General features: G+C 44.6%; 1 protein-coding gene across 1 annotated transcript in view; it reads right to left on the bottom strand.

Moving 5' to 3' along the window:
• Positions 1-1,436: 1,436 nt before the first annotated feature.
• Positions 1,437-15,325, bottom strand: part of LOC119177000 (Na(+)/H(+) exchanger protein 2) — a 181,557-nt gene continuing 167,668 nt past the window's right edge. The window contains exons 2-11 of the mRNA XM_037428332.2: positions 14,421-14,881; positions 12,328-12,584; positions 11,544-11,761; positions 9,210-9,412; positions 8,841-8,930; positions 8,664-8,737; positions 7,610-8,003; positions 5,668-5,878; positions 4,330-4,515; positions 1,437-2,266 (exon numbers count right to left, since the gene is read on the bottom strand). Coding sequence (XP_037284229.2) covers positions 1,728-2,266; positions 4,330-4,515; positions 5,668-5,878; positions 7,610-8,003; positions 8,664-8,737; positions 8,841-8,930; positions 9,210-9,412; positions 11,544-11,761; positions 12,328-12,584; positions 14,421-14,881 — 2,633 coding nt within the window. The 3' untranslated portion in view covers positions 1,437-1,727. The remainder of the gene's footprint in view (positions 2,267-4,329; positions 4,516-5,667; positions 5,879-7,609; positions 8,004-8,663; positions 8,738-8,840; positions 8,931-9,209; positions 9,413-11,543; positions 11,762-12,327; positions 12,585-14,420; positions 14,882-15,325) is intronic.

The raw sequence follows: 15,325 nt of genomic DNA, 5'->3' as shown, positions 1-15,325 counted from the left end.
TAAGAGCACTCGCCAGAGTTCCCTCTTGTCATTCGGTGCTTGCGCACCCACCGTTACGGTGCCTTCAAGGCTATAATTATTCTGAATGAAAGCAAACTAACGACTAAGTCTAACATGGATTATTGTGTCTCTGATGTCGTCTCCGTTACGGGGGTGATACGATATACATGCGTGACGCAGGTCGCTATGTCTAAATACAAAGAGAACAAGAAAACGAATTCAATCTTGCTTTTCTATGTCACACTACCGGGACGTCACTGGCGGATTATAATTGGACGCTATGTATTTTAGGACGTGTAATCTACTGTTACCTAAAAACATTGTCACCAATACACTGGTGCAGGGATATTAAGAATAAACTGTGATGGTATGCTGTCTCAAAAGCTTTGGTTCTGACAGTACATGTATGCTACAAGGTAGCGAAACTTGAGGAGTTCGATTTATTTCTTGAAGTGGTGTTAGATTGTACTTGTTTGCAACAACAGCACTATTTGCTTTACGCCATGAAGTAACAACCACAAGTTTTCGGATCGCGACGTGTGCTCTACCCTGTAGAAGAGAACTTTCTTGACGTGTGGACATCTATCAATATATCGGGAAGGTAAACTATCGGTATCAGCCTTGCATCGCTCTCGCTGTAAGCCACAGCATAAGCTTTTACAAGCTAGGAAGTGTTTGTGAAGAAATAAGCGATAAATGCGTAATGCTTCGTTGTCTTACACATCTCAAATATCTCAGAAAAGACATGGCAACTTATCGTTGCTATTAGAGGATTCGCTGAAGTTCCCACTGCCTAACCAGTCTTCGCGAAGATTACAGCGAAGCTATTTCTCTTGCAGTGTGATTACTGCATCTGTTTTTCCTGAGTGTCAAGGCCTCCTACTAAACAAGCATTCTGTTGAATTACGTTACTCAAGAAATCAAGCAGGCGATCCATATAGCACTGAGAAAGTCTGCATTACGTATTTTATAGACGCTGCAGCTTCCTCACGGCCGTCAGTCATTTCTGTGCGGCATGGTTTTCCACCTGCTGTAAGCACACATTTGCGTATGCTCGTATGTACAAAGCTTAAAAGAAAGAACACAACTCTTCTTAAATGCATCTTCACAAGAGATCCCGCGTGTTCTCGTAAACTGAAAACACCAGCTATCATTACGAATCGCTAAATCACGTGTTGTTACAGGCTAAAAAAGATTTCAGCAATATGACACAGCACTAAATTACTTGTATAAAGTGTAACTTTTTGTCAATTTGACGTTTCGTTGGCCGCTACAATGAATTATGACAGCGGACAGCGAAAACGACTTTCGTAAAACTTTCTGGCAGGAGACTTGTCTCACGTGATCCACGCAAAAGAATTATGAAAGCCAAATATCCGAAACGGCTAGAATGAATCCCACATCTGGTAGCTATTCACACACCCAGGCTGAAACAGCTATATAGACAACGCACACGAAGTGTATACCAGTTCAATGTGCCGATGCTTCATACGACTGAAGCCACATCATCATCATCATGAACATCGTAGCTTGCCATGGGTGGTGTCTGTCGAATGCTCACTTTGTCACTGTATATGGTAAAACCGAGCACAGGTTGTCACGCACGGAGAGAAGCACTGTCATCATTTGCTATATCTCGCCCTTGGGCCACTACAGCAAGACACCTTGTCCACCGGTGTGGCCTGTGGTGGCCACGGGTCACAGGAACATCAACAACTCCGTCCACATCACAGCCGCACATGCCTCGAGCCACCGCTATCAGAATCGTCGCTCTCTAAGTCAATGACTGTCTCTTCCCAGCGAGAAGTCGGAGCTAGTGGTTCTGTCGACGTTGTAGAGGGCGGGCCTTCTTCGTCGCCTCCTTCAGCGCCCTCTCCCTGCGATGGCGCCTGCGCAAGCTCGAGCTCCGACGGGACGCCGGCGATATCCGGGGAAGCGCCGTCTTGGTCCTCCTCGGTCACCTCTTCCATCGGGGCGGCCGGCACGCCCGACGACTTGAGTTGGAACACCTCGAAAACATCCGGAGTTGAGCGCTTGTGGCGATCCAGCCGACCGAGAATCGTGGACGTGGGTGACTGGTAAGCGATGTATTCGCGATTGTCGATCCATGACGGGAACTCCCGCTGGCGGACGCCGCCGTCACCGCTGCCGCAGCGGGCGCGCACTCCCGCCGCGTCAGGAACGTCGTCGCGCTTCCAGGGGAGTGTGGTCTCGGTCTCCGTCAGAGCCTCTGCTGCTGGAGGAGGCGAATACGACCGCGGAGAGCCTGCGCAGAAATGAGCGCGCACGCTTACGGCCGTGCAACATCAAAGGAACTTTTCACATTACGGAGTTTACAGAGCCGCATTTAATGTTTAACTTCTGCCGTTTCAGCAATAATATTATCAACTTGTTTGTATACAACGCCACTGATCATTCTGCCGTGCAAGCCGCGAGAATGCTTGAAGATCGAGCAGCTCATAAAATATACAGTGAAGGTTTCAGCTCGGGGCTATGTGTCGAACTTATAATAATAATAATAATAATAATAATAATAATAATAATAATAATAATAATAATAATAATAATAATAATAATAATAATAATAATAATAATAATAATAATAATAATAATAATAATAATAATAATAATAATAATAATAATATAGTAAGTGGGGTGTTATGTCTCAAAAGCACGATATGATTTTGACAGACGCCGTAGTGGAGGGCTCCGGAAAGTTTGACCATCTGGTGTTCTTTAACGTGCACAGGCGTCACACAGTACACAGGCCTTCACCATTTCGCCTCCATCGAATGCAATGACCATGGATCGCTCCCGCAAACTTCGGGTCAGCAGCGGAGCACCTTAACCACTGCTCCACCACGGCGGACGTTTTTCAGCAATTGAAAGCTCAATTGTTTCGTGGATTGCATGCCCCGCGTATATATATTCTACTTGTGCGATTTGAAATACCCAGAAACGTAGTGATAAGCGATCATCGTTACGTTCCCTGTCGAACAGGGAACGCCGCCGGAGCTAGCGTTTTGTCAACTTGACTTCTCTAGGTCAAGGCAGCAGCTAGTTCAATACAGTAGCGCTCATAGTACAGCGCAGATGAGCGTCGCGTGGACAGGTCAAGCAAATGTGCAGTACTACATATGAATACAAACAACACGCTGCATGCAGTCTCGCTGCCTATAGTCATCACCTATTAACTGACTCTGATAGCAGCCTGGAATTGCCTATAAAAGATGTAGGACAGTAAGTTGTCGTCAAAGGATGAGGAATATGCAAAGCAAAGCTACAAAGAAACAGAAAAATAGGCGCTATGAGAACCAAATTGCTTCTTATGTGCATGAAATAAATACGTTCACTGCAATGTTGAAGGAGCTGACATGCACATCGTGGCAGCAGCTGATGATAATCTTTTGCAAGTGCCAGAATTTGACTGATGAACTCGCGCACGAAAATATATTTATTGCATTTACATTTATGCATTTACATTTACAAGAGGTAAAACCATCAGGAGTGAGTGAGTGAGTGAGTCAAACAACTTTATTAGGCTCACAATAGGCATGGGTTAACTCGACGTCACCTGGCTAGGCCCACTCGCGGACGGTCAGGTTAAACCTGGCCGCTCTTGGAACAATTACTTCATTGAAGTCTAATACAACCAAGTATTTTTACCCAGAATAAGACATAAAACAGTTAATCTACATTTACAGAAGCTTCTACATTAAAAACAACAAAAAATAAAGCGCTCTACCACTTGCCCCAGCAGATGACCCAGTAAGCGTGGCTCCTTGAGAAGGCCTTAGAGATTATGATGCTTCTGCAGTTGTGAGCTGTACGCTAAAAAATCTAGGAGTAAACATGCCGGCTCTTTCGCTAAATACGTCCAACACATGTACGCATCATTTGCTTAGCGCCATATAAAAAATTGATAGTTGTCACTCTAGACATTCAAGATAGCTACTATTCATTTGCATTCAATCAATGCAGCCTAATAGAAAGTTTGTTGCAGTTCGCCTTAATGAGATGTGTTTGTTGGAAGAGAGAGATGCACTCTGCTCCCCTAATATAGTTTGTCTCGGCGATATTGTGACATGCTCGTGTCTTATGTGGCATGAGCGAGGTACCACAGTAACAAAACAAGAGGTTTACAGGAAGAGAATCACTTGACCAGATTGCCAGGCCAACGTCAGCGCTAACCTGCATTTCTACTATCTCCATTTCAGAAGCCACGTTGTTTATATAAGTCCGTCACATGAGAGTGCTAGAACTAAATGCAACGGACCATCTCGCCCAGCGTTTACATTTGTCATAAAGATACTAGTTTGATGAACTGACCTTTGAGAGCCGTTTCGTCTCTCGGACGGGCCACAAAGACGATGCCTTCATCGTCCCCGGCTTGCTGCAGTCTCGAGTTTACCTCAGGTTTCGTCGTCCCATTGCCCGGCGCCGTAACCTTGTGGCAGTCCACGTTAAGCGAACAGTCACCATTCATCGGAAGACTGAAGCGTAGCTGTGGTTTATCTGAAATAGAACAATCGTTATAAGTATGGTTATGCTGAATGTTTGCTGAACGGATTACTCCGAGATCGATGTAGGCAGACAGCTCAACTTGGCATGAATGTATAAATTTCTTACACTAACGAGACAAGGTTTACATTCAGAGTTCGATCTACGTGAACGCCAGCAAGAAGAAAAAAGTCCTACTTCTTTTTTTATTGTATAAAAACCATATCACTATTTTTTTTGCTTTTGACTTCCGCTATTTTTTTTTAATTGACATTCTGTAACTTCGGACCATCTTCGTTGACATACATCATTCGTCAGCCAGACCAACCCTACATCCTGTGTATAGGCTTATCACTTTCTAACTATGTGCTCGTAAATTGTCGGATGGTAAATTAAATATTCCGACCTGCCGAAAATACGCTCTTCAGTCATGCTTAGCACTTATGAGTGTGCTAATTTGCTGCGTAATGTATAAATAGTCCTCTCATGCGGTCAGCTCTTTCTATTCAGCTGTTTGATCACAGTAGGAGAGCCTGGCAGTTGATCACGGAAAAGCTGCATTTTTGTCAACCCTGGCGTTGAACCCCACCCGCTGTCTTCACCAACGCCGGCCTCTCTCTCACCATCTTGGCGATGTAAAGCATGTGACATCTTTTCTAATTACTGTGATTGATATTGCTCTTGTACAGGTAGGTACTCATTTTAGCGATACGTTATTCAGTATAAATAACTAGAAAATTGATAACATGTGGGGGCGCTGTCAGGAAGCCGAACGTGACTGAGGCATTATTCAATGTTCCATTGTGGCACCCTGCGCCAAAAGCTGACACTTGTCACTCAACTCTACGTGTGTTTAGAGGTGGCAGTTTGATACTAAGCCACATATACATTGAGGTTGTGCGGTGTTAGGAGCGTGCTGGTCTGTATCTGTATCTCAAAGGCCGCTCACAGTATCTGGGGCCGAAACAACAATATGATCATGAGACACGCCGTAGAGGGGGCTTTGAAAATTTCGACCATCAGGTGTTCTTGAACGTGCACTGACATGGCACAATACACGGGTCTCTATACCAAGGACTCCCAGAAAACGACACCAGTTGCCCACTAAAACTTCTGCAACGTCGCAATGGCCTGCAAATGTCGTCTTTTGGGAGTCGGACCACGTACCTCCATTGGGAATCTTGCGAGGCTCGCGCGCGTGTCGGCAAGTGAGCGGAGCTCCATCGTTGCCATCGTGGCGCGGCAGGCGGCCATTGCGGGCCTTGCGCATGCGTCGTCTCTCCTCTCCCAAGAAGGTGCGGATTTGCATGCGCATGTGGTGGTGGAAGGGCGGGTGGTCCTCAGTTCCGTCCACACGGTCCCTATACAGCCGCTTGACCTGCGAACGCCGCGAGCATGAGATTTTGTACTCGCACCACCTAGCCGTGCCTGTGGTATAGGCAAACGGCACGTGAGACAATGTTCCGCACGGCACACATCGACCACAGTTTACGCGAGTGACGAACACATTCGACATGAGCCGCCAAGTACCGCAGAGGATCACGGTAGCAACATTTGCTATACGCTCGTCGTGACTGTGCGTAAAGACGATTGTTATACAGTTCCAGCACGATCAGCGACGTTCCCATTTACCTGTGAAGAGTCCGCTCAAGTGATTTTGGAAGGTTTAGTACGAACCAGTCACAGAGCATCAGATCACCAAGCCAGTAAAATCGGCGTAGTCATAATACTGTACAATTTATAATTGTTAGGAAAAACAAATTAAATGTTGCATGTACAACCACCATTCAAACCATAAAAAACTAATTGCAATGATGAGATGAATTTTGGGAATGCTGTATGGGGAAAGCGACGTTACTTGTATACCTTCAGCTCGTGCGTAGATGTATAACGATTCCTAGAAGTTCCAGCTAGAAGCTTTTACGAAGCGCTCATGTTTTTCATCGCGTCTGCTACACCTGCTCAAAAATGTTCCCGGCTGACACGTAGGTCGTATTTACGAGCCTTCAATTAATAATTTTGTGTCGCTGCCCAGGGTTCATGTTGACATAACCATGTCGCGTAGCATTTTAGAAAATATGAAACGTTTTACCGAACCCTTAATTGCTCCTGTTGCAGCACAGTACATGACGGGCACGTGAAATAAAAAAAAAAAAGACTTCAGGTGTACATCCTAGTATATGACTACAAGTATACGCAACTGGAAGTGCTGTTTAAATGCTTGCGAGAGTACATGACTGCTTGAAAGGTGTAGCCCCCATTTTTTTAAGTTTTCATGATGCATCATGTTAAGATAAATTTTTGGCTCAGGATAGACAATTCGGCCGTATGTCGGCCTGAATAACAGTTGCCTCTTCCCATTTCTTTCCTTTGTGCGGTGTTGGGGTACATGCAATATTTTAGCAGTTGAATTCACTCACTCACTCACTCACTCACTCACTCACTCACTCATTCACTCACTCATTCACTCACTCACTGACTCATTATTTGCCATATTTGCTCACAAATATAAAGGTACTAAAAAGAGAGCCCTGAGAGAAGTATCACGCTCAAATGTTTTTACATAGAGTTGATTTCGAGGCCGGCGTGAATGTCTACCGACAGGCGGGGAAGTCTGTCAATTTCACTCGTGATTTGAAACGCATACTTTCTCAGGATCAACATGACTATATAAAATGTTGATCGATCTTTAAATAAACAGGCGTACTTTGAACGTTCACAACTTCCTTTTGTGTTTCGACGAATTCTACTTGAGCTCAGACAGGTTTCGTTTAATCAGTAAAAGAAAGCATCAGGAAGAGACATTATTTGTCCCCGATAATTCATGTCCGAATCAGTGTGGATTAGAATAGTGCGTTTTTCGAGCCGGAAATTTTCCTCCATTTGAGATGCAATCATTTTCAAGTGATCTCCCCGGTGTTGCCGAAAAACGAGCTCAAAACTGATCTTTAGAGCCTAGCAGCTTTTAGTTTTACAATACATATATAAAACATGCTTTGGTCACATATTCAGATAAAAGCATTGCCAATACAGGTATCAATTAAAATAAATTTCTGAAAAGTTGCTTTGCGGCCTCAGCTTGTAGCAACGTCCGACGGCTGGCACTCACCTTCCTAGATGGCTTGAACATTGAGTCCGACAGTATGTGGTGCAGCTGGGCGTCTGCGTAGTCTTTGCTGCTGGGCGAATACTGCAGTTCGTTCATGTCGAAGTTGAGCACGGTGGCCGACCGGTCGACCGGGAGGTCGAGCTCGCGCAACGTGTCACCGCTGGCCGACGCGGCGCCCTTGCTCAGGTTGGTCTGTGTGTAGCTTCGGAAGAGTGAAGCTAATGACACGCCATTTTCACCATTCATGACAGGCACCAGGCTGTTGTTGTTCTTCAGCAAGTTCATTGCGTCGGCAAGGTTCAGCTTGGAGTACGTTTCGATGATCTTAGGTTCACGTATGCTGTGGTCCTTGAGCAGCATCGGCCTCAGAAAACGATTGTTGTAGTACTTGAATCTGCGCGACAGCCAACATACGCTGTGAGCCAACAGGCCAATCGACACTGCACATTGAGATCGCGCTGCTCTGCGCACAACAGGCCACTACCCGCAAGCATAAAAACACCAGAAATACTTCTTCAAAGCAGATGGAACGACACCGTGAAGAGTTCTCGCAATGGTTTAGTTATGTATAAAATACATTGAATTGGTTTCGCCGTTAAATATCAAGCAAAAGTGCAAACGATTACAAGAAACAATTAAAAACAAATGGGGAAGAGGGCCCCATTTATTTATTTTAAAGGTGGTGCCCATTTATAGATATGGTATCTTACTATACATTCAAGATTACGGGTGGTTTGTAGAGCGTAGTTTTTTGACGACTTTAGGATTGCGACACAATGGCTTGCTGGGTGTCAATACATGGTTCGGTGGTTTTATGTTGCCGCCACCATCGCTGCTAAACTTATCAGCAACAATTCCTGCCTCCATGCACAAAATATAGCACGCATTATGAAGTTGGGCTAGTCCGCACGAAACCTCGTAAATATCAGAAATCAAGAACAATACAAGCTATTGGCTACAGCGTGAACGGTCATTAGGAATGCTTATAAGCATGAACACAACGTGTGCGTAACCAATACATTTTATAATGTGCTGGCTAGTGAGCCCTACTTACTTGTCTCGTATTTTGTAGTTGCCCATGAACTGCCCCGTCACATCTTCTAGGCCAGCCATTAAGTGGTCCATTAACTGCAACACGAAAGTAGTACAGATTTTGTTACCACACATAACTGAAGGCTCAGTAGCTATACCGTGCCAGTCAATATATAAAGAGGTAGCGTGCAATGCTTACTCTTGTGTGCAGCCTTTCGTTCATAGACATCTGTCCCTTGACACTTCGTGGCACATTGAGCAGGCGCACTAGAGGTCCAATTGTCATTCCCTACAAGAAGAAGAAAACTCGTTTTACCTTTGGTCTAGAGCAGTTTTCCCTCATTATTACGAAGACAGCATAGTTGCGTAATGTGCAAACACTAAAATAGATAAATTTGACTTCAGTAAACTCCATGAGGTAAGAGCTAGTTAAGAACATGTCACCGTTCTGTGTGAGGTAATGCAATATGTTCTTTTCAGGGCTCGTGTATGATTGTTATAAGTGATTTCGCCCTTCTCCACTTGGCACCGGGTCGTGGCAATGTGGACTCCGCCAGAGGTGCCTCACCTGTACGAACACGGTGAAGTAAATGACTGCTATGGTGGTCGTCACAAGCATCTTCTTTGTCGGTATGACGTCCTCGTTGACGACCAGCACTAGGGCAAAGGCCACGGCTCCCCGTAGCCCTCCGTACGCCATGATGAACTGATCCACCTTGTTGAGTGTATGTACGCGGAACCGGTTGATTGGCCACGTCAGCAGAATCACTCCTGCACAAAAGACAATAGGTCGCGTCGTCGGGGACGTCTTTGCACAATTCATGAAATGGCAGTAGGAGCAGTGCGAAAGGTGAAAATGCACGTTACAAAACGGGAATATATAAGCCCAACTGTGTCATATTATTGTTCTTGCAGTTGTCTCATTTGCAGCTATTTTGCAATTAAGCGCAACGTACGTGAAAAATCAGACGTCTTGTCATGTTCAACTCTGGTCTGGTTAGGCGTGTATTAGCGAAAAACTGTAAAGTTGCTTGGTTGAAATGGTACACCTGTTGTAGCTAAGAAAATACTGAGCGTCATGAAATATTTCATGGCCGAACTGTTTACCGACGATGCCGGATGCATATTAACCTAGTCAACGACGGCATGCTTGCTCGAGAAAAGAAACACGCAGTGCTTCACTACCACTTGTTCGCACACATTCACGCTCTAGTTGACACGAGCGTACACTGAAATCCAAAATAAGCTGGGTCTCAATGCACGCACCTATGCAAACGAAGAAACAGTTCGCGGTTAGTGGAGCTGGATTCTTCACAAGCCTTTCATTCCATTCAAATGTTAACGGCGCAAGAAATACTTCGGAGACAGTGCTCTGAATACGACTACGAGAATATGTTAAAATGAAGTAAATGTACCGTAGATTGAAGCCGAAAACAGGCACCCTGAATTTGTCGTTGGCTTCCTTAGATCAAAGAAAAAAGTTTTTTTTTGACGGCCTTTCACGGTCGTCCCAAGCAAACATAGCTCTCCAAGTTCAGCGTCATCATGCTTTTCTTGTCTTACAAGTGTCATCGTAAAAGGTGGTTCTACGTTCCTAAGCGCTACCATTATAGGCGCTTGTGTGTTTCGCATGGGGGTGGCTTAATTAGATTCACCGAGGTATTTGACAGCACCCCCCTTCCCTAAAAAAGAACAAATAGAAATGATTTTAATAAAGAATGACCATTTGGCTGTAAAAAAAGGTCTCCTTAGTAAAAGGTTTATTTAGGTGGTTTTACCTTGGTCCAAACCTTCTTTTTTTCCCCAAAGTTGCGTGAACTATTGAGCTCATTCTCAACGCTGTACTAGATTTTTTTTATTCCCTCTGCACTGCAATTCGTGTCTTTCATAGCTTGAGTTGCTGGATACGTTAAGTGCCATGCCATCGTTGAATTTCCCCGCCCAGGAATTGAACCAATCGACAACTGAAGTTTCTTTTATTAATGTTTCGGTGAAGAGGAATAGTGCCACCGTATTGACTTTTAATTTCTTCTTTGTTATTTGCATTAATGTACTATACCGTCCTATCCTAGCCTGTTTTGTCGATAGCAATAAAAAAATGTGGTCGTCCGTTTGACATTACTTCCTTTGTGCGCTGGTCGTTAAGAATTTTCGGAGCCCATGTTGAATACAGTTCGCAATATCTATATATATAGTTTAGTTATTAGTGGAGCGTACAACGGAATAAAATACGTCAGTAAGAACACTTATCGTCAGTCGTCGATCGAGTCACAGTTCTTTCTTCCCTTATTCAATGATTTCAGCAATGTGGATTCTGGGCTTGCCGCAGCTCTTTTCTTTATGCACGTTTCTGCTGCCATTCTTTGAAGCTGCGAAATCAGCAGGTAACATTCACTTCGTTCGTTCGCTGTGAGTCTGAAAACTAGATTTTCGGCTGCTGATGGTTATTTCGCGCACAAAAAGTACAGCACGCACTTAGCAACTGGCGGGAGTGACAAATTACTCGTCATCTTAATTAACTGAAAGGCGAACAACTATGGTATCCGTACAATAACATTACTGCATGCTAAAGCAAGTAGCACGTATTCCTGCGCGTGTATAATTTATTTCTGATCTTTCAGAAGTTAGATATATTCAAACGGTCCTTACTTCCAGAACACTTCCCGTATTTTAGCTTGCAACGATGTGACAATCTGAAGCACTTTGCTTATATTAGTTGGCTTGTGTCAGCGATGCTGTTGTGATGTTGTGATGTGCGATGCCAAGAAAAAAAAGTAAAACAAAAAAAAACGAAGAAGAAAACGCCGAGAGGTCGAGACAATAACGTACGATTATTTAAAAAAATTATGAACAATTTCGTGAAGTGCTAGAATGTCGACAAGCACTGGAGGAAGTGTCTTACCTACAGATCGAAAGACGGTGATGAAGACTATGGTGAGGATGACGAACCATGTGTTCCATCTGTGGATGTCGTTCACCGTCGATACACCGAGGAACATGAATATGATCGTCTCCGAGCAGTTGGCTAACATCTTCATTCCATATTTTAGCGTGGTGTGAGACTTCTGAGAAATGTTCTCCTCGACGTAGTTTTTCATTGTGAGGCCACAGAAGGTCAACCTGCGTTTGCACAAAAATGAATTGAAGTCACAGTCGAGAGATTGGGGTTTTTTTATAGCCTTGTTGAGCATTTTAGAATCTGGAAGCTTGATGCAGTCTAACGACACATGCTTGATTATGCGGCTACGTTGTAAACTTTCGTTCTTATTGTTTGGCACTCCAGGAAAAAGACGACCTGGTATCTCAAATTTGACCAGCCGGTGCACATTCTATAGAAATCACATTTGCAGTGGCACTAGACGTTTGATGCAACAAAGAATAAAGCACGTTCTTGTTAACACACTGTTTCATGGCGTTCTTAATATATGCAGATGCTAAGCAGACGCCTTTCGCAGGATGGAACCAAAGGCAGGAATCGAACATTAGCACGGTGTTTGGGCATTTCCTTTTGTCTAGTGCATTGTTTTCTTGCCCGATATTTGTAGCAAGGCGCTTGAACTGCGAAGCACAACGTGCACGCATGAATGCTAAGCACAATGACTTCCGCTGATTATCTGCACCGCCTAAATAACGCAAGCCTAGGTACACGAGGCAGGGGCTAAGGGAGGCGTGGAATGATGACTCACGCGAGAATTCCTGACAGGTGGAACAGCTCGGCGCTGAGGTAGGACAGGTAGCCCAGGATGAAGACGAACAGGGGCTCGATGGCGCGCACGTGGTGCGTGAAGCGCGACACGAAGGCAGCCACCAGGCCCCAGAGGATGCCGACGGCCGTGCCACCCAGCGCCACCACGAAGAAGGAGGCCACGCCATACACGTAGTCAGTCGGTATTATGTTCTCCGTGCCCATGTCCGTGTAGCCCTCGAACATGCGGTACAGCACCTGCGCACATACGGCCCTTGTTTTATCGTTTTGTGCCCATACCCGTGGAAATGGTGGCACGGTGACACACTGGCTGACCCATGAACGTCGGGGTTATATACACGGCCACGGATGACTTGTGGCCACAGATGAAGAGGATTGCCGGCATGTTATGTGCCAACGAAGCTGGTACTTGACCGTATTTCACTGCACTGTTTTATCGCGCGATAACGTAAAACCACCGAAATGTAAATCTGCAGAGATGACACCAGCTCATCAGATGTCGAATTGGTTGCGCACATGTCATGTCGTGCAACTCCCATAATTAATATTTAGGTACGAATTTCGCTCAGGCTGCTTCATGGCTACGACAAAATTTTCTGTATGCTATAAAAAAATTTTACGCCTTATAAATAATTAATTTCTCCTCTGTTTTGGAGAAATTCCCCTCTGTTTTGTTCACCTGTTTTGGGGAAATACGAAGAGCCCCAGACTCACAAGAATGCAGTGCTCACAGAACGAGGCGATTCCCATGATTACCGTTATGATTTCGACTTACATACCAAGCCCGTTAAGTGAAACGTGAAAATGTTGGTCACAACGAAATAATGTCTCACTATTTATTGCTTCAAATAAGAACCAGGGATGTAGTCAGAAATTTTTTCGGGGGTGTTCAACTATACTTTATGTATGTTCCTGTGTGAGTGTGTGCATGTGCATGTATATATTAGCAAAAAAACTTGAAAAATCAAGGGGTAGTTGACCCTCTCGTCTACGGCCCTAATATGAACGTCACGGAACGAGTAAGGTATACAAGTAAAATTTATAGAACCTTGGAGATACAAAAAACAATTTGATTCCTTTTATTTCTGAAAATAAAAACTGTTGTACGCATGATGTCTACATACTACATGAAAAAGGATAGATTAATTGCACCTTATGTCCACAAACAACCTCGTGGCTTGTAGAGGTGAAGTATAATGGCGGATAACGAATCAGTTTTGGCGATTTATGGTTTCTAAACGTGCACCAAACTATAAGTACATGAACGCGAGCCGAACCCGTGACTGATTACTGATGAGCAGATCGTGATAGCCACTGAGCCATTGCTGCTGTTCAATGCTCTGGAGAGAGAAAGAGGAGGGAAGGAAAGGTACAAGAGTTGAGTAGACTTTGTCTGGCATGTTACCTTAAAATTCTACATTAAATACCTATACAATATATTTTAAATGTAAATTGGAGGTGAAATTTGAAGTTCTCATTGAAGTTATTCCACTGCTCATTGTGTGTGTGAATTTGCCGAACTAGGGATTGTTCGACTGATCGTTGTTTTGTAGGCAGTTAGCCGTTGCCGCATGGGGTGTTCAAGCCGTTGTTACGGTAAGGGAGAATACTAGCATGCACAAACGACTTGACCACTGACTTGTTATAACTTGTGTCGAATACAGGACATGTCTCTCTGTTCGTTACATTATATCTCTGTCTCGCCCACTATCCTTTACCCGCACACAGTAATGAACTGGACATTACATTTTGGTTGACCTCACGTCCCTAGCTCCTTCGATAATTTCTTATTTCTGGTTATATCAGTGACAACTATTTCAGAATGAAAGCCATGAGTACACAAAAATGAAACCAATTCAATTAGGAATGCAGTCATTCAGTTCATAAACTAACAGTTCCAACTTATACGAGGAGAGTTGTAGCGGTACGTATAAGCAATCCTTAAACGTGCATTTACAGTCAGGTAGGTCAACAACGACACTTGCCGCATCTCTTTCATTGAGAAGAAGACAGGTAAGAGAGCTTTTCGGGGTATTTATCACTACGTGGCTAGAATGTGCAGCTCTCACTGACCACTGTGACGGCGTCGTTGAGCAGGCTTTCACCGAAGACGAGAATGTAGAGGACGTCGTTGACGTGGATCTCCTCGAAGACGGCCAGCACGGCTACCGGGTCCACGGCCGAGATGATGGAACTAAAAAGTAGTGCGTCCAGAAGGGGCACAGACGTGCCGTACAGGCCAGTCAGGCCCACCGCCCACAAGCAGAGGCCGATGGTAAGCGCATTCCACACAGTCCCCAGCACAGCGTACGTCATGATCGACCCCAAGTTGTCAAAGAAAGAACGGTTGGGCATGTAGTAGCCTGCGTCCAGCACGATGGGCGGCAACATGAACAGGAAGAACACGTCCGGCGTCAGCGGCCCCACTGACGTCAGGCCCGTGTAGAAGAGCAACAGCCCAATCACCACACCGATCACGATGAGAATGCAGCTCTCGGGGCAGATCAGGTGCAACTTGGGAGTCACATGGAAACCTGCAACGAAAGAAACAGCACCAAGCATGTCAGGGTTGCTGTCAGGGTATACACCGTTAGAGGCTGGGCTTGGCGGACCTGGTAGTTCCCTTCACCATTCAATGCTGAATTTCTCAAAATTTCGTGCACATTGGTCCTCAGCGTGCTATTGTACATGTTACATGCATTCATTTTCCTATATAGTATATGTGCTCACGCATTCCATATTGCGGGTTACGTCTTCTAACTTACACTCCAAGATGAATAAAGATCATGCTTAATCTTCTTAGTGTTTTGACCAGTCACTTGCATGATTCTTTAAAGGTACACATCAGTTCTCTTTGTAAATCATCTTGCACTAGCGTCCGAGTGAAGTGGGAGGGGCGACTCTTCAATATAAATTTAGCGGGTATCTTTAATGTGATAAGTCAGAACTCAAATAAAGTCGTAACAGGTACTCTACTT

Source organism: Rhipicephalus microplus, chromosome X (assembly GCF_043290135.1).
Source record: "Rhipicephalus microplus isolate Deutch F79 chromosome X, USDA_Rmic, whole genome shotgun sequence".
NCBI lineage: Eukaryota > Metazoa > Arthropoda > Arachnida > Ixodida > Ixodidae > Rhipicephalus > Rhipicephalus microplus.
This window is presented reverse-complemented; position numbering and strand designations above follow the sequence as displayed.